The sequence below is a fragment of the Melozone crissalis genome, unplaced genomic scaffold (genome assembly GCF_028551555.1).
Source record: "Melozone crissalis strain CALT ecotype California unplaced genomic scaffold, PUWL_Pcris_2 ptg000068l_1, whole genome shotgun sequence".
Lineage (NCBI taxonomy): Eukaryota > Metazoa > Chordata > Aves > Passeriformes > Passerellidae > Melozone > Melozone crissalis.
In genome coordinates, this window is record NW_026535846.1 from 18,790,763 (window position 1) to 18,810,335 (window position 19,573).

Here is a 19,573-nt window from a genome sequence, read left to right on the forward strand (position 1 = left end):
TGCCCGCTTTGGCACGATGCCCACTCCGGCTGAGGGGAATCCATCCCTACCCGCTTTGGGATGATGCCCGACCCGGCTGAGGAGATTCTATCCCTGCCCGCTTTGTGGCCATGCCGGCTGAGTGGAATCCATCCCTGCCCTCTTTGGGGCGATGCCAGCTGAGGGGAATCCGTGCCTGCCCGCTTTGGGGCTATGCCGGCTGAGTAGATTCTATCCCTGCCCGCTTTGTGGCCATGCCGGCTGAGGGAAATCCATCCCTGCCCTCTTTGGGGCGATGCCAGCTGAGGGGAATCCGTCCCTGCCCGCTTTGGGGCGATGCCAGCTGAGTGCAATCCATCCCTCCCCGCCTCCGGGCAATGCCGGCTGAGGGCGATCCCGCCCGGCCCGAGCGCGGTCCCGCCCCGGCCCCTCGGCCCCGCCCGGCGCGGCCCTTCCCGCGCGCCGTACGCGGCGCTGTCCAACATGGCGGCCAAGGTGAGTGTCCGCCCGCCCTCAGGCCGGCGCTGCCCGGGCCCCGCGGCTCCGCTGCCCCTCGGGCTCCGCTCCCGCTCCTCCGCCGCCTCGAGACAGCCAGGGCGGCTCCGTGCGGCCCCTCGGGAGCGCCCGGCCCGCCCGCGCGTCCCCCGGTGCCGCTGGAGCCGGGGTCAGGTGGCGGAGTGGGGCAGGGAGAGGTCTCTGGTGCTGTGGGACTTGGCGGGGAAGGAGCTGATTCGAGAGCTGGGTAAATTGTGCAACAGGGAATAAAAGCGGGGTTTCTCTTCTGGTGCTTCTCCGTGTACTCGCAGCCCCCGAAACACCTTCAGCTCGAGGAATATCAAGATGATAGTTTGGTAGTGACACTATAAAGTGCTAGTGGTGCTGTACATCACCAAAACAAGGCTGTTAAAATCATGCTGTTACGAGCTAACAGGGTTAGAAGTATCTAAAATATCGCGAGTTGTAGGAATAATACAGTGTCTTTAAACAGAACAACATGCATGTAAAGATCTAAGCTTTCTCACAAATATTTAGACAGGTTTTCCAGTGTTGGCAATCAAATTGATGAATAAGTTCATCACATGAGTCTTCATATATGCTTTTTTAAAGCATTTTAAAAGTGTATATGTCTGGAAAGGAAAGGATGGTACCAATGAGGACAGAAATTAAAATAAACCATTTTGCTTTAGTTTGTTAAGGCAAAAGAAACTGTCTTTGGCTTTGCTGTCCGCCTGGGTGATCTTGAAGTAATTTGGTTGGCTTAGTTCACAAATCTGAATGATTCTGTACCTTTAGTGAAGTGACATAATTTTAATTGTGTTCTTTACTATTAACTATGAAATATTTATTAATAAGACTTTTATTCTTCTTAAGATTTCACGCTCTGTGGGTCACTTACCAAGATTAAACCCAAATCCCTGGAGTGTCAGGGAGTTGAGGTGAAGTGGAAGGATGTGTTCCATTTGTGGGGGAGTTTTTGGTGGTTGTCACCAGAGATTTATAAAGATATGCCTGAATTAGGGTACTGGGTTTGGCCTGCAAGCTTCTGACAATCATGTCTCGTGTAACTTGTGGGGAAAATAAAGCAAAAGGATGTGAGACAGTTTTGTGATCCATCTCAAGGTATCTGAGTGGTAGGAGAAAGTCATAAACCTGTGACTCTTTACTTTTAATTAACATTTTTAATGTAAAATATGATACGAGGTAGCTGCTAAATTTTAATCTTATTTTACCCTGGCTGGTAGATTCCCATTTTGTGATACAGAAGTTGTATTTTTTTATATAAATCCATGCATCAGATTTTTGCATTTACTCCACCCTTTGATTCCCTTTGTTTTGAGGCAGTTCCTGCCTTCAGGGCAAGTTTCCTCTTCCAGTTCTTGAAGCAAGCACACAGAATTTGCAGTTTCAGTGGGAAACAATGTCTTGGAGATTAGCATAAATTAACTATGTGGTTTTATTATGGTTTAGTTTGTATTCTGCATCTTTTGAGTGGAAGATAGTCAATTCTTTGAGGGGATGTAGCTTTTTTACTTTTTTTTTTTTTAAATAGAATCTGTATTTTTGATCATTGATAAGATTCCAACACTTTGAAGCAGATTGTTTGAAATGCAAAGAATTAAAGCCAAATTACCCAGGTACATTTGACAGTTTTATTGTTATATTTTGATTGGTCTTACTCCAGTTCTGCTATGAAGAGGCGTAGCTGTAACAATTTTCTGCTGGAGAGCATATCATGCATTTCTTCAGCAAATAATTGCTGTTCAGGCTTCTCATCAAAAATATTGCCATGTCTGTTTGTCTTAGGTGTGTTTTTTATTTCTGGGGAAAAACCTTCAGGTTATCAGTGCTGCAGGTCAGGACCTTGGCAGTGGTGTTACAGGAAATGTTTTATTACTGGCCACTGACCTTTCCTTCTGGAGGTGTTCAGCTCTGTGTGTGTGCAGAATTCATCTCCAGAAATGTCACCTGGCTTTTGTACCTGCAGCAATTTCCTGGGTTCCTCAAAAAGAAGATTTTTATTTATTTGTAAGTCAGTTATCAGCTGATGTTCTGGAGTCATTCTGGTGGCTGAACATGCAATCCCAGGCTGTTCCACAGCTCCAGCCTGTTGCAGGGGTTTTCCTCTGGGCTCCTTTCCTAGTGTTTGATAGAAAAATATGATCCTGCCATTTCTTAATTGTCAGTAATTTCTGTGGAAGTTTTCATAGGTGAAATACTTACTGGTTTCTTTAGCTAAACAATGTCTGATTTTTGTTGCTTGATGCATAATGCCTCATAAGAAACTTTTAATAAAATAATTTCAATAAATTAGTACTAAAAACCACTTAGCTAACTGAGGTCTTTTAGTGCACCTTGTGATTAGATAAGGAACAGCTCCGTGCAGTGAAGCCTCTTTAGTGGAGTCAAGGTGATGTTGCTTTTTCTTTCACTCTGGTTCTTTGTGATTTCAGTAGAAAAGAGTGAAATCCTCTTGGGATAACTGCCAGTGTAAATGTTAGCCAGTGCAGCTATTTCCTTGGACCTTTAAACATTTATGTGTTTGTCTGCAGGCACCCAAAAGTAAAGCAATTACTGTCAGTCAGGAGCTGGACCACTTTGATCATTCCCTGTGTAGCTTTCTCCTTTACATTGAGAACAGAATCCATTGGGACTTTTAAAAATACATTATTTTTTTTAAGTGAACAATGCAACTTTCTCATGCTCTATCATTTTTAAATTCAGTTTTCTTTCTAGTGTCTACTGAAAATTAGTGTCTTGTTCTGGTAGCATGCTGTATGGAAATAAGCAATCTGAATTATGATAGGTTAAAATAGTTTTTCTTTAATAATTCTTCAGAAATGGAGTTCCTGCATCCTGAGTAAATTACAGCTGAATTTACCCTAACAGGTGATGGAAGCATCAGTGTGGCTTTGCTGGTTTTTCCTGGTATTTTAGACATAAAACTGTTCAGGGCTCTTCAACTTTTTCTTTACCATTATCATTTGAGAAAATCTTTGTTTAAGTCAGAAGACATTTCTAAAAGGCATAATGCTTAAAAAAGGCTTTAAAAGTGACTTGTTTAATCCCATATTGGATCAATCCAAAGGGAAATTTTAATTTCAGCATTAAGACTCCCTGTTTTCATCTCTCTGTCCCAGGTGGCAAAGCTGGCAGCTGTTTCTTCTGGGCTGCCATTGATATGTATTACTGTATATGCAGCAACAGAACAGGAATCAAAAAGTCAGCTGGTGAAGCCAGACAAGGTATGAATCTTCCTCTTTTTTGGTCTTTAAAATAATACAGAAAAAACTGCAGAAGAGCAGCTTTGTCCATTGAATTACAGTAACTAAAATAGATAGCAAATATGTGATGATAAATAACTGACCACTGTGGCTCAAATAAACCACAAAGTGTTATAATGTTAAATTGGTGAAGTTTTATCTGATTTTCATTATTATGGTATTTCAAAAATTAAGTCAGAAAAGGTGAAAATAGAATACTGGCTGATGAGGCTGATGAGTCCTTCTCTAATGTGCAATTTGTAGTAGTACACACATCCACACACACATGCCTTTGCTTCATACTGAATAATTCTGCTTCTAAGAACCCACACCATTGTTGCAGTTCTCACTTCCAAAGAGTGAAGTCCCACTTGAGTAGGGTCAGTTGGAACTCTGAAAGTTCATAATTCCACAGAGGGGCTTTGTGTGCTGCAGGGGAACACTGAGAGTTTGCAGGCTTGGAAAACCCCCTTTAACTGCAGCACTCAACAGCTGTGTCCTGCTTCCCAGCTGTTTGCAGCACTCAGGGAGCAGAGCTGTGTCCTTTTTGCTCAGCTGTGTTTGCTTGCAGCACTCACAGCAGCAGAGCTGTGTCCCTGCTGCTCAGCTGTGTGTGCAGCACTCACAGGAGCAGAGCTGTGTCCCTCTTGCTCAGCTCTCTGTGTGTGCAGCCCTCACAGGAGCAGGGCTGTGTCCCTGCTGCTCAGCTGTGTGTGCAGCACTCACAGGAGCAGGGCTGTGTCCCTGCTGCTCAGCTGTGTGTGCAGCACTCACAGGAGCAGAGCTGTGTCCCTGCTGCTCAGCTGTGTGTGTTTGCAGCTCCCCATTTACAGTGCACCGCCGATGAGGTCCAGGGGTACAGCAGAGCTGTGTCCCTTTTACCCAGCTCTCTGTATTTGCAGCACTCAGGGCAGCAGAGCTGTGTACCTCTTGCTCAGCTCTCTGTGTTTGCAGCACTCAGGGCAGCAGAGCTGTGTCCCTTTAGCTCAGCCGTGTGTGCAGCACTCACAGGACCAGGGCTGTGTCCCTTTTGCCCAGCTGTGTGTGCAGCACTCAGGGCAGCAGGGCTGTGTCCCTTTAGCTCAGCTCTCTGTGTTTGCAGCACTCACAGGAGCAGGGCTGTGTCCCTTTAGCTCAGCTCTCTGTGTTTGCAGCACTCACAGGAGCAGGGCTGTGTCCCTTTTACCCAGCTCTCTGTGTTTGCAGCACTCACAGGAGCAGAGCTGTGTCCCTTTTACCCAGCTCTCTGTGTTTGCAGCACTCACAGGAGCAGGGCTGTGTCCCTTTTGCCCAGCTGTGTGTGCAGCACTCAGGGCAGCAGGGCTGTGTCCCTTTAGCTCAGCTCTCTGTGTTAGCAGCACTCACAGGAGCAGAGCTGTGTCCCTTTAGCTCAGCTCTCTGTGTTTGCAGCACTCACAGGAACAGGGCTGTGTCCCTTTTACCCAGCTCTCTGTGTTTGCAGCTCCCCATTTACAGCGCCCCCCCGCGGACGTCGCGCTACATCGAGGAGCAGCCGGGGCCCCTGCAGCAGCAGCTCACGGCTCTGCGGAGCACGACCGGCCGCTACTTCGGCTGGTGCCAGGTAAGGGATGCACCCAGCCTTTCCTGCAGTTCTCTCAGCATTAAACTACTGAAAAAAAAGGTTACTTCCCCCTGGAGGGTTTTTTTGGCAGGTCTTTGTGTTGCATAAGGTAATTTTGGATGGAAAAATGAGCCCTCCTTCAACAGCAGCGGTAAATTCTTGCTGGGAGAACTTTGAGGGTGTTTTGGAGTCTGGAATTCCAGGTGCAGTCTGTGGAGAAGGAGCTGCTTCCAAAGGGCAGTGCCTGACATAAAAGACAAACAATGCATCCCATGTGTCTGTTGCAGCAGGCTGTTCCTCAGGAGCCATCAGAAACTCCTCCAGCTCTGTTACTGCGTGTTCCATCTGGAGAGGGAACTGGTGCCTGTCCCTGCTTTTGTACCTGCTGGGAAACAGCAGCTTCACCCTGGCTGCAGGCCAGAGAAAATTTTGTGGTTTCCTTTTGCAAAAATTGTAGACCCTAACAGTTGAAAACAAAATTCAAAATATCTTCATTTTTTCTGTAAATTGTGATTCCATTGGTCTGTAAAAATGTTGTCAGTGACAGCATGACTGAAGCACTCTTGTTATAAATCTGTACCAAACTTTATAATGCCATTAATCATTGTGAGTTCCTGCCACTGAATAGCAGTGACCTCTGGTGGTACAAATTCGGTGTTGTTCTTTCAGTTTTCCTGGGAAAGTCTCTAGGGAAGTGAGGATTGTATTTTATAATAGAGTTTTCCTATGCAGTTGGCATCCAGGTGTTTTCCTATTCTAGAGCTGATGAGGTTTCAGTTTTGAAAGGGGGCTTACATTAGAGAGATGTTTTAAAATTTTTTAGTTGCAAGTGTAAGTTTTACAAATATAAGTGTTTGTCACAAAGAGGGTAGATCTCTGCACAGCTTTTCTAGAAGGTCACTCGTTTGGGTTTTTTAAAGTTACACAGTATTTCTTTGTCTCATTGTGCTGAGATATGTGTGAACAGCTACTTTTACAGAGATTTTACTTTCTGGTTTTGTTTTTCTTTCCTTTTAGAGTGTCTATAACTTCATTAAAAATGGAATAATGGATTCAATTCAGTTTGGAAAAGGTAGGCAAGTCACATATGAGTCTCATTTCATCTATAAACTCTCAGTAAAATCAAAATTTTCACCTTTATTTCTTAAGTGGAAAATAAAATGACCGATACTGAATTGCCATGCTTCTTTTTGTCTTTTTTTTCCCATTTTTAGATGCTTATGTTTACCTGGACAACCCCCCCCCAGAGTTCCTTCCCAAAGCTGCTGTGATCACGGTGTCAGGCCTGGCTGGTGCAGTGCTGGCAAGGAGAGGTGGGGCTGCCTTGTTCCATCACTGCCCTGGGGGTGTGGGGCCTGGAACAGTTCCACTGGTCAGAATGCTCTTCTCAAACATTGGCAAAAGCCTGTGGGACTAAAATAAATTCTTGGTAAATGAAGGGACATTACTGATTGCTGTTAGGAGCTGGCTGAGAGCTGACAGAGCAGGACTAGACAGACTAATGATAGAATTCTTCTTCTCATTCTTCATAATATTGGAAAACCTAGTTTGGGATTATTTGTCTTTGTATTTAATTGCTACAACTACTTTGTTTGCATTTCATTTTTGTCTAATTATTCAAAATATTTGGCTTTGTACAGGTTCTAGATTTAAGAAAATTGCTTATCCATTGGGACTCACTGCTGTAGGATATGCTGTTTGTTACCCAGCTCAGGCAGTGGTCATTGCCAAGGTAAGGTTCTGGTTTATCTGGGCTCATTTCCAACACAGTGGGACAAGTTTGGATCCTTTAACCTGGTGCTCCATCTATTGTGCCAACATTGCCAGCACACTGTTTGCTGATCAGGGTTTGATTTCATTTGGAGTCAGTGGGTTTAGCATGGAAATGTTCCCGGTGCATTCCTAATACCAATTTAAGCATTATTTACAATTTGCTTGGTGTAAGGGAAATATGTACTAGATCTTGAAAAGTCAATGCTTTAGGATGTTGAGCATGTTCTCATGCAAACAGGATTAATTTCATTTGAATAGTCTGTATAAAAATTGTTGTTAATTATGTTTTTCTAAAAAATAGGTAACAGGGAAAAAGTTACATTATGCAAGTCACCAGACCTACAAGGCTGTGAGGTCACTGTGGGCAGACAAGGAAACTGCCACCAAGGTAGGACTTGGGAAATCATTACACCTCACACCTTGAGAGGGAGCTTAGAAAGTTGTGGTCTCTTCTGCTGATGCTGTTCAAGGTTTACTGATGGTGTTAAGCAAGGCACAAACCCCAGTCTGATCTTTTTGTCCCTTCAGTGTTTAATTGTTTTCACATCAGTGGATATTGAGATCCCCTCTCAATAGTAGTCCCATGCAGGGTGCACAAGAGAAGGTTGAGTTTCTCTTTAGAGCTCCTTTTTTATCTTGGCATGAAGGATCCATTTTCATTCAAGCTTTGGTCTTAAGCAGCCCCTGAATTTAGACCAAAGACACTCAGGATTACAGTAGGTGTGAGTGGCTTGCTGCTCTGCAGCCCTTGCAGGAAGTCTGCTTTATTTACCCTGTGATGTGAATTGTCCATGGCTGATTTATTCCTTCTCCTTGCCCTGTCCTCGTGGCAGCCACAGTGAGTAAATGGTCAGTAGCCTCTTTATAGTGACCTGCTACACATGGAAAAGTTATCAAGGTTTTCACCTGATTCTCTTCCCCACTATAACCTTCTCTTACAGAGCAGACTTTCTAACTCTGACATAATTCTTCGTCTCCTCAGAATTTCCTCTAGTTTCTCTCCTTTCTCTGTTTTAGGGGATTTTGTGTGTGGTTTTTAAGTGAGGCAGTCAAAATAGGACATACTAAACAGCTGAAGCCTTGCCAGCAGAGAGTAGAGGGCAATATGAACCTTCTGTAAATTACATATGGAATTTGGGTTGGTAATCCCAGAATTAAATGTGGGTTTTATCCAACCCAAAAGGTTTTTTTTCCTCAAGTGGAAATTTATAAAACCTTGACAAAATAGCACTTCCCAAGTAAAATTGCAGCTTTGCTCCAGTAGTTTTTCATTGCTCTTTTCAAAGAAAATTTCAGTTTCTCAGTTATATGTAGGAATATTTTGCTTTAAATTTACAGTACTCATAGGCATGCATTCCTCACCCTTTATTTCTTCTGAGAAGCACAAATGGAATCCTGAATTTTGAAAATGAGATTCACATAACTGTCATTAAACAAGAATTGATGTGGTACAGACACTTCTCTTAACTTTCCATTTTTTCCCCTGAGTGAAGCCTCTGCCCAGGACACTATTTCTCTTTACCAGGGTTACCCATGATTTATCTTTCCATCCCCTGCTAACTAGGGCTAGTAAGTGTTCTGTAAACACTCAGGGCTGTTTCAGTCCTGTGCAAGGCTAAAGGCTCCTCACCTGGAAATGAACTTGTGAAGGTCTTGGAGGGTCTCAGGTAAAACCACAGCTTCAGTCCTCATGGCAATTTCCCTTCTCCATGAATTTATTCTATCTGATCTGTGGGGTTTCATGAATTTTATTTTTTCCAGCTGTGCCCCTTGTATGCAGCTGACTAGTTGAATATCATTGCATGATGTCATATCTGAAAATAATTTCATAAGATAAGCTCCCAGACTTGAAAGCTTTATTTTGCAATAATGTATTAAGCATATACCCATGTGCTTTCTTTTATTAATGTTTGGTTCACAGCTGCAGCAAGAGTCAAAACCAATTATGCAAGAAGATAAGAAAAAGAAGGGAATTTCTAGTGCCAAACCTGGGTCTGCTCTTGAGTCAGGATCATTTAACAGAACTGAATCTTCCGCAGTAAAGTGTCGGAGTAATGAAAACCCAGTGCCTTCATCAGGTGAATTAAACATTTCAAGTGTAATCTCAGGGCAACCTGCAAATCCAATTAGTTGACTTAATTTTGCACTTACTCCTGCTCTAAACTGGAGCAGGCTGTCAGTGCATATTATTCTTGAGAGCATATTTTACATGCTGTCATTTAATACATATTTCAGAGCCTCAGGGAGGTGATAATTTTCTCACTGTGGACCTTGTCATAATAATAGAATTATATATTTGCTGTTCTCTCTCAATAATGTCAGAGAACCAATATTGATGTAGACCAGGTTCTTTCAATGGCCAAAATAAGGAATAATCCAAATGCAAGTCATACAAAAAGGTTTTAATTTGGATTATTATTATAAAATTGAAGTCTCAAATGGATTTCATTACTTTCAGCGTCTGCTACCAGTGCAGAGAGGATCCATAGTGGAATGAAAGAGGGGTGTGTAGTTGAGAAATGAAGCATTGGGATTCATTGTGCTGGGTTTTCTGCAGTGGTTCCTGGTGCACCTTAAGTGCTTGAGATAATCACCTGGATCACCCAACAGCCTGTTCAACAGACAGAAATTTGGTGGTCCAATTTTTAAGAGAAAGCAGTGGAATTACCTATTAAAGGAGAACTAAATTTGTTTTAAAGTAATGTTATTTTGTAAGGGCAATTTCTAAATGTTATTTGTTGCAAGGAAATCACTTGGAAGGAAGGAATTGTTATCAGAGATTTTTTTTTCTGGAAAGCAAGCAGAACATACTTGGATGAGGATTTCAGTATTTTTTTTCCTTTATTTTCACTGTTGTATGCATTCACATCTTTGCTTTGCACTTGAATTTTTTCTGATTTAGTTTGTGGAATGCTTTGATCTGTTTTTACACTTGCTCCAGGCCAAACTCTCTTTATTGGGTTTGTGTTTATAGATCTGTCGTTGCTTTCATAGGTGGAATTAGTTCATGTCCTTAATACAGCCAAAAATATCCCTGCCCTAAATGAATCTGTGTTGCCAGAGATGTTTGTTTTCTCAGTCCAAGTGGGGCAAAGCTTTCAGGAGAATGTAACACCCTTTGTTGGATCAAGTGATGCAGCTAGAAAAGCAGCAGATCAGGAGCAGGAGCCACAGCCCCAGAAAAGCTGCCTTCATATCCCCCAGATGCTCTGCAATTGCAGCATCATTAAATATGTGCTGTGCTCTGTCCTTCAGTGAGTGGGAGGCTGCAGGGGTTCACTGAGCTCACTTTGTGGGTTTGGAAGCTCAGAAGTGAAACCAGGTGAGAGTGCCTGTCTGCATTTGGAATTCTTGCCCTCTGGCAGCAGCTGCAGGGAGATCTGGCAGGGTTGGTTGTGGCATCTGCTCCTGGGCAAGAAGAAACACCAGGGAGCTTTTTCCATGCCTCAAACTTTCCCTTCCTTTCCACGTGTTGGGCAAAGCATCACAATTTCTGCTCTCACTCTGCTGGAAGGAAGGGGTGTTGGAGAGTTAGAAGAGGTCCTGCTCTCCATCCCCTGCTGTGCTCAGTGTTCCAACCTGCCCTCATCCTCCTTAACACACTTTGAACTGGAGCAGACAGATTTTGATCTTTTCCAAGTGTTTGGTAGTACAGAAATTCTCAACATGTGTCACTAAGCCTTTTTCCTTACAACTCAAGTATAAACATACTTTTTAACCATATTTCTTCACTATCTCTAACAGGAACAGTGAAGAAATCAAAATTCAAGCCTGATCCAAAACTTGCAGACCATGGCCAGTCCAGCCCAGAAGATGTGGACATGTACAGCACCAGGAGCTAAGCCAAGTCTGCTTTACAAAATGCAAAATGTTACAGATAAGGGGGAGGGAAGAAGGGAAGGGATAATCTTTACAATGCATACTCTGTGAGGTATAATTTCATCAGATATTTTCTTATCTCCAATTTGTTTTATTGACTTACATGATTCTGTTTAGTGCTTATTTTGTTCCTGACTCCATATAAGCAGTGGGAATTCACTCAGTGTCATTAGTGAGACACTGAGAAAACAAGATTTGTCAGTGTCTTCTCCCAGTGGGGCTTCTCTGTGCCAAACTTGCTAATAAATGTCACTTCACAAAGGATATTTGAAAATGCAAAAGTATCTCTGCTTTGGCTCAGATGTTCCTTGATCTGAATGAAGAATGTGAGGGATGGGGTTTGCAGAGGCTTCTTTGTCTTTTATCTTTCAGCTCTGGAATGAAGTGCAAGTTCCTGCTGTTCTGAGTGTCCTTAAAATCTCTGTGGTTGTGTCATGTGAACAGCATTGGCTTTAAAGCTTGTGTAAAAGAGTCACTTTTTTCATCACAAAATAATTTGGTACTGTTTGCCTCTTTCACAAAGGTGAATGGAAACAACTCCTTGTCCTGCACACCTCTGCTGTGTTCAGATGTCTCTGAAGTTGGGCAAAACCACACAACTGATCTCTAAACTTCCTTTCTAAACTAAGCATCAGCTTTCACCTTCTGATCCTTGGAGGAGCTGTGTTTGAATTGCTTAATCCATGAAACTGATACTGAATTTATATAAAATCCATTAGAAGTGTTTAGGAAGTTGGAGATCTGTAGTTTCAAGGTTTAAACTGCTGACAGTAAAAATGCAGAAATAGTAGGCAGCCAACTTTTTCATCCACAAGTTTGTATGCAATATCTCATTGATTTTTAGGATTTCTGTGAGATTCCGTGTTTTTCCATGAATGATATTAGAAATTAAGTTTCCTAGGATGAAACTTTCAAACACTGCTTTGATCATGGTGCATATCCCTGTACTTCTGTTTATCCTCCATTTTTCTCCATTCTGTTGCTTTTTAATTAAGGAAAATATGGGCTTTGCTGTAAAATTGAGGGGGAAGCAAGAGATACCAGATAGTGTGGATGGAAGGCTAAAGCCTGAAGTGCTGCTGTTCTCAGCACTGGGATGTGATGGGATATTGGCTCCTGCTCTCCAGAAGAAATTTCACAACCTGAATCCTTCTCCAAGGCTGCTGATGCCAAATCAAATGACCAGTGAAATACAGGCAGAATTCCTGGTGTCCCTGTGGGATCAGCAAAGTTGTGAGGATGGAATGTGCAGAAGGCACAAATGATGAATGAGCAAAAGAAGAAAAGCTTTTAGGATGGGTCAGAAACAAATTGATATTTTAAAATCCAAATTTTAGGAAGTGATGGTCTTTTTTACACAGAGTCCAGTGCAAGGTGAAGTCAGAAAACGTGAAGTTTAAAAGAATTCTGTTAGTGGAAATTGCCTGGGACAGCTGACAGGATTTAATGTCTTTTGTTTCTTTAATCATCTCTTAAAGGCCCAGGCAACTGTCAGAATTCAGGCAGCAATCAGAGGATATTAAATCAATCTTCAGAGAGCTCCTGGACATGACACATTTAGTGTTTCATCACAGAGAGAGGAGTAAAAAAATTAGATGGCTGGGCTTCATCTACCATTTCCAGGGAAACAGATGAAGACATAAGTGAAAATTGTGAAGAAATTATCATTTTCAAGTGCATGACTGAATGCCAGAAATTGTATTATCTGTTTCCCTTGGATAACATTCTGGATAAAAACATGAAGGAAAAGCCATCTGCTCTGCTCCTAAATTGTTAAATTCTAACTTTGAGTGATGTGCTAGCACAGCAAGTCAACAGGAGAGGTGAGATGATGCAGATGTTGCAGGAGTTTACTGGGGTGAGATTTTTCAGGCCATAATGAAAAACTGCCCAGGGGTTGGTCTGGTGGGAGCAGGGAGAGGAGCTGCAGGGTTGCTGTTGTGAACCAGCACTTCCAGGAGAGCAGCCTTGGGACACAGCCAAGAAACTTGGGTGCCAGAAACTGCCCTGCCCTGCCCAGGTACTGAGGGCATCTCCACTCATGGAATGTCTGAGGTGCAGGTGGGGCTGCCTGGGCTCTGGTGTCCCTTGGGCTGGGCGGGCAGGAGCTCCATGGCAGCCCTGGTGCTGCTCATGCTGGCATGGCCCTGCTGCCCACAGCTGTGCTGGGGCTGCAGTGCAGGCTCTGATGGCTCCTTAGGGCAGCACTGGCCTGGAACCAAACCTCAGAGTTAAACACCATAACTTAAACTGAGTGTTCTGCCCACTCTGATGGCAGCACAGCAGGGATGCAGTTCTGTGGCTCACAGAATGGAGTCCCTGGGCTGTGCCATGGTTTGATGGGTGAGAGGAGGGAGCAGCACAGGATTGTTCCAGCTCAGGTTTGCAGGTGGCTGCCCCATCCCTGGGAGTGCCCAGGGCCAGGCTTGGAGCAGCCTGGGACAGGGAAGGTGTCCCTGCCTAGGGCAGGGGTGGGAGAAAATGGGCTGTAAGGTCGGTGGTGATGCTGCTGATGTTATTGTCACTTTCTAATTTAGTTTTTTCATCAGCTGAGATTTCTCTTTCTCCTCAAGGCAGGGTAATTTTCTGTCTGTTTCATTTGTATCACCAGTATTTGTTTACTGTCCCCACACAGTGGGGTTAAAATGACAAGATTTTGGTTTTGAAACAGGGACAGCTAAAGACAACCCTTCCCAAACTGCAGCCAAAGAAAGTGGGAGAAAAGGATGGAAAGTTTTGTATTCTGGCTGGGTGTGTTCTCTGCTTTCAGCTCAGACATCTGAACCTCCAGGGTTATTTAATACTTTACTCCTGACTGCAAGGAGCTGCAGCCACATATCTGTATTAGTAATTTCTAGTAAAGGTGCTATGCAATGGCTTTAAAAAAGCAAACTCAGATCTGGGTGATGCCACTCTTGTGAGTCCTGGGTAACCACGTGCCTGACTTGGGCTCTAGAAGATTTCAGACCCAATAGACAAATCTGTTACACTGAAAAGTTAATATAAAACATGGGAAAAGTTTTATTGTGAGACATGGTTTTATTAATTTATACTGAAACACTTTGAAATGCCTCTCAAATGTATCCTTAAGAGTCACTTAAGTTCATTTCACAATGCAATAATACAGTCACATAAAAGTAAGAATGTATATTGTAATTTTTATATAAGTTATATATTTGTGAAAAAATCGATGTCTTAAAGAATGGGGTCACATGGTATTTTATAATACAGAAATAGCTTTAATGCATGGGGGTTTTATTTATGGTTGATTGTATTCAATATAGAGAGATTTGGAGCTTGTTGATATTAATTTTTTATTTACATAAAACTGATTGTGATACTTTGTCATTTCACTGTGAGGCACCTGGCAATAAAGGGTGATAAGATACTTTTTAAAAACTAAGTTTAATTTTTGTCTGTTGTTTTCATTTGTAGGAAAATTGTCAATTCCTTCCCTTTCAAGTACTTTTTAAGAGTTCATTTCTAATGACTAAGTCACACTTGGTTTATTAATGTTGGGGGGAAAACTTCGCCTCTGCAGTATTGAAACACTCCTGGAACAAGTCTCTGAAGCAACAGGACAGATCAATGCTCAGTGGCCTGAATGTTGAGAAGTGCTTCCATTTCCTTCTCTTGGTAGTTTTTTTAAAGAATGGTGTAGTTCAGGACTTGGAAAAACCAAAGTTTTATCCATGCTGGAGGAGTGGCAGTGTTCAGGAAGGAAGCAGGTGGTAAATGTGTTTGTCTCTGTGTGACTGTGCCAGTCCTCCAGATTAAGTAATTTGCCAAGCAAGGGTCATAAATTATGTAATCCACGTGTAAGGTAAAGAGTGAATTACTCAACAGGAGAGCTGTGTGAGTGAGTAATGGGGCTGTTTTAATGGCACATTGTCCCTGTGGTTCTTGAACAGCTTGGGAGGTACTGGAAAGGAATTGGAATGCAGCAATGTTGTTATCTTGTAGTGAATTTTAGTGAAAAGCTGAAAACATTTTAAATCCAAAAGAAAGTGGGGTCCCACAAAGCCAATGCTTTTTAAAAGGACAATCAGTAGGCATTGGATTGATAGTGTGTGGTTTTTATTTTAAAGTGCAGGATTCCCAGAAGCCAAGCTCAGCTATGTGCTGATGGCAAGCTGCAGCCAAGGAAGGCTGTGGTTGAAGCCATTCCAAAGTCAGTGTGTCTGTCTGTGCTTCGTTGTGGAGCAGAGGCAGAGAACAAACCCAGTGAGACCCTGGGCAGAGGCAAACACCCTCGTTCAAGGTGCAGTTACTCCTTTGTCCTTTTGTTTACAGACACAGGAGATGGGTTTTGCTGCAACAGCTGAAGGAAATTCCACTGCTGTGAGCAGGGAAGATGTGTAAACTGAGCCTGTCATGGATTCAAGCCTTGGTAACCTTTTCTGGCCTCTATTTGTAGCAGTCCTGACCCCAGTGCTTGGGGAGTCCATGGCTTGTGCTAGTTTGTGTCACTTCAGAACTCCTGCAATGCTGCAGCCACATTGCACCAAATCAGAATTAAGATTAAAGATCATGAGCAGTTCCATCTTGCACCATTAATTTTGGTCAGTAACTTTGGTTTACTTCTATTCCTCTCTTTGAAGAAATTAAATGAGCCTGGATGTTGTTACTGAAGGAATAACTTGGCACTTGATTGTGCTGAGTTCCAGAAACTCAGACAATAAGAGGAGGAAATGGGTGTGCTGTGCAGTACAGAGCTCTCAGCTGCTCAGGTCTGCTGGCTCTGGGTTTATTTGCTGTTACCCAAGTGGGCACTGGAAACAGAAACTGCCTCAGCCTCTGCAGCCCTTCCTCAGGCCAGGTCCAAACCTCTGCATGCAATAAAAGCCAGTGATGTAGCCAAGTCAAGAGTTTGGGGTTTTTAACCTGCCTCATTAGAACATCTCACCCCAGGAAAAACTGCCCCCTGCATTTCTGCATCCTTGAATCAAACGTGAGAGCCCAGGTCAAGGTGTCTGTTCAGCAGTGTCTGTTCAAGGTGTCTGCTCCACTGAGCAGCTGGAGCCAGAGGGGAATTCCCTGGCAGCAGGAGGATGAGCATCTGCAGGAGCTGCTTCTTCACACTTGTGCCTTACCTCTGAAGAAGGATCGTGCAATTTCTTTCACTGGGGTAAATATTAATTTCTTTGTTGTGGTCTGTTGTAAAGCAATCTTCTGGCAGGACTGAGAATCTCTTATCTACTGCTGTAATAAAGTGCTGTTGGGCTTAAGCCAAAGCAGTTTTCTTTCAAGAATTTGCTAGGCATTGATTTTTAGAGATCATTATTTATCCTTTGAGAAGCAAAGGTTAAAGTTTACCTTTTGCTGTTAATGTAACTGTGCTTGGCATGTTTACATAAGCAGGCAGCTCCTGTCAAACTAGGAACTCCACGCTGGGATTTTATCAGTTATGGATTAGTTTTGAAAGCCCTGTGCTAAGAGCAAGGCTGGTTCTAACTTCAGCTTCAGTGCAGTGAAACTCCACAAACTTTGGGTGTAACCTGGGTAGTGTTTGGGGTGACCACAGTCAGGATCTTCCTGTGCAGTGAATGTTGAGAATTTCTAAGGACTCTTTAAATAATAAAGAAGAAAGATGACAGAGGGTGTGCTAAGGTGTCATCACTCATCTTTGCCACGTGGGTATTTTCTTTTCTCAGAAAAAGGAAAAATGAATTGACAAAACTTAATGGTAGATGCATCCAATTACAGGATTCCCTCTTTCCTATCACATCCATCTTTGATAGCTTCAGGACCATGGCTTTGTCTTTTAAAACAGTGTCAGTTCCAGGAAATTGTCTGCAAATAGTCCAAGTTTGTTTTCTGTACAGGTAACATCAGCCTAAAGGGAGGAGAGGTTCCTGACAGGTACCTTAGTGTGTTGAAATTTATGTCATTAAATGAATACCTCACATCTGATTACAAAAATTCAGAAACAGCAAGATTAATGAGATATTTTTATGGAACTACCTTGTTTTATAAAGGAAAATATGCTGGGTAAGTTATCAGGAAGTTGTATCAGTTTTAAGTTAATTAGTAATTCTTTACAGAGAAGGATGCTGTAAAACAAGCTCAAAATCCACAATCCACAGCAGCAGCAAGGGAAGTTCATTCTGCTGCTGGCAGAGTCTGGAAGAACAGGCCCAGGATGTCCTTTGTGAAGGTGCTGCTGTGTGTCCTGCTCCTGGCCAGCCCCTTGCTGGGTGAAACTCCACAACGTAAGAGCTGCTGCAGTTCTGCTTTGTGGCTTCTCAGGGCAGGGACGGGCCATGTCCTCTGCTGGGGCATTGCAGTCCCTTGGGGGGGATTGCTGCCTGGAATTCTCCTCAGGCTTTGGGCTGGCTTTATGTCAGATAACAGCAAAAAAGTGCAGATGTGAGAACCTTGGTGAGACAGCTCTGTCCTGTGCTTGGTGACACAGGGAAGAGGTTACAGCCATATGAATTAATTACAACTCAGTACCCTGGTGGGTTGGGACCATTTTGAGTCAGTCTCTGAATTTCAGAAGGGTATTTTTAAATGAGTTAAATTGTTTGGTTCTTTTTCAGTGGGGAAAAAAACACTTGGTGTCTGGGTTAAAAAAGTCATACACTTTTTAATAGCAAGTGTTCTTAGACTTTTTTTGATACTAACAGGGAGAAAATCATCAATAATTAAGAGCATGACAACCAGAATGCACTGGTTAGAAAAGTTATTTTAAGTGAGAACTGAAGTAGTGAAATTGTTTCTGGTTCTGTTAGACCAGTATTGGCCTGCAATTATTTTATGAGAAGATTTCCCACATATTTTACTGATAAATGTATTTATTTTAACATCCCTGTTCTTTATCTGGTAGCTACCAGTTACCTGTAATTGGGTATTTCTAAGCCCAGAGTGATGTGAACCAGCTGCAGTTATTATTTTTCTAATAAGAGTTTTGGTTTGTGATCTGAGGAATTTTTTAATGCTACTCTAAACTTTCATTTGCCAAAGAAAGTTACCTCTTGAAGGCTAACTTGGCATTTATGTAGACCCCAGAATTTGGAAGGGCTCAGCAGTGAGTTCCTTTATCACATGGAATATTCAGCATTAATAGCAAAGGACACACACTCCCTCTCTCCCAGCAGAATCACAACTGGGGATTTTCTGCTGCCTTAGTGGTTTTTGTATTATTGCTAAAAGAATTGTAATTGTGTTACTGATCAGAGGGGTAGCTAAAAACATTGCTTATCTCCCAGATGAACCATGCCAAGTGCTGCTTGGGATTTTTCACTGTCCTGTGTTTACAGCCATAACACACAACCTGTAGTTAGGTTTTCTTGGAAAATGTTCCAGTGCTGGTGACTCTTGAGAGGAGAGCATGCAGGGTGTGTAAATGGAGTGGGACAAGCCTTGGTCACTGGAGTCAGTTAGATTTATCTCTGATAAGCACCAAGGGTTGGATTAGAGGGACTTGGACAGTGGGAAGGAAGGAGGTTTCCATCTCTTTTCAGTGCAGGCTGCTGCCAGCACAGTTCCTGTGGCTCATAATGCATCAGTCAGGAGCTGGTTCTGGTGGGAAGTCCATGTGACAGTGACAGTGACATTCCAGCTGCTCCAGGGGTTCCCTGCTGGGCTCAGAGGGGTCACTCAGGGATCTGGGCCAGTTCTGACTCTGGCTTCATTCCAAACGTGGCTCCTCTCCCTGGGACTGTTGTGCACAATTGGATTTGGCTCTGGTGGCAGTTTGGGGACTTTTCTGGGTGTTCAGGGCAGAGCCTGGTGTTGAGTCTGAGTGCTGAGCAGGAGAGAACAGGTAACAGAGGGTGTGGGGTGGGAGTGCCAAACGTGCTGGTGTTTGGTGATGGTTCAGGCTGCTGAGGGAGTTCTGTTCAGCCAGCCAAACACCTGTGAATTACTGGAAACACTCAGATTCTGGAACATCATTTACAGCCCAGAGTTTACACAGCAAAAGAGATAGAGGAGAACCAACATTAATGCAAAGCAGATCCTTTTGTAGGCTAAGCCAAGGAATAATCCCATTGCAGAACACACAAAAAGCTTCTAATTTGGATTATAATGGAAAGTTGGAATCTCTAATGAGTCTCTCTCTAATGAGTCTCATGACTTTTAGTCCTTGTCAACAAGCCAGACATGATATATAGTGGAATTCAGACACAACCACACTTATCATTATGAGATAAAAACCATAACAACACAAGCCATACAATTTCCTGGCCAACTGGAAGATGGGTACACATTCAGGGTAAAGTAATTTAAGCTGGTAAATTTTCATTTCTCAAATAGCTTCAAAATTTTCCAGGGACAAGTCACAGGAAAGAAAGATTTAGTGTCATCTACAGAGTACATCTGAAGCATAAATTTGTGGTTTAATTAGCAACACAGCCCACTGACAGTATGTTCCTGTATAATTGCATTAAATACTTGCTTTGTTTTAATTCACAGCCAGCTGCAGTGGAGTTGTGGACTTTGGGGCCTGTCTGGGTAATACAGATGAATTCTGTCCTGAAAATATTCCTTGTCTGTGTAAAAATGAAGAACCTTTTTGCAGGTAGTGTGTGGGCTTGGTTTGTTTGTTTAAATATGCACCATGTAAATGTCAAACATATTCTAAATTATGAAATAA

General features: G+C 42.8%; 1 protein-coding gene across 1 annotated transcript; it reads left to right on the forward strand.

The window, feature by feature from the left end:
- The first annotated feature begins 452 nt into the window (after nt 1-452).
- APOOL (apolipoprotein O like) lies at nt 453-14,344 on the forward strand. Its single transcript, XM_054289850.1, has 9 exons — nt 453-474; nt 3,618-3,722; nt 5,203-5,322; nt 6,340-6,394; nt 6,537-6,635; nt 6,963-7,054; nt 7,397-7,483; nt 9,017-9,173; nt 10,840-14,344. The coding sequence occupies exons 1-9, from the start codon at nt 463-465 to the stop codon at nt 10,935-10,937; spliced, it is 825 nt and encodes a 274-aa protein (XP_054145825.1). The 5' UTR covers nt 453-462; the 3' UTR covers nt 10,938-14,344.
- Nucleotides 14,345-19,573: the final 5,229 nt, after the last annotated feature.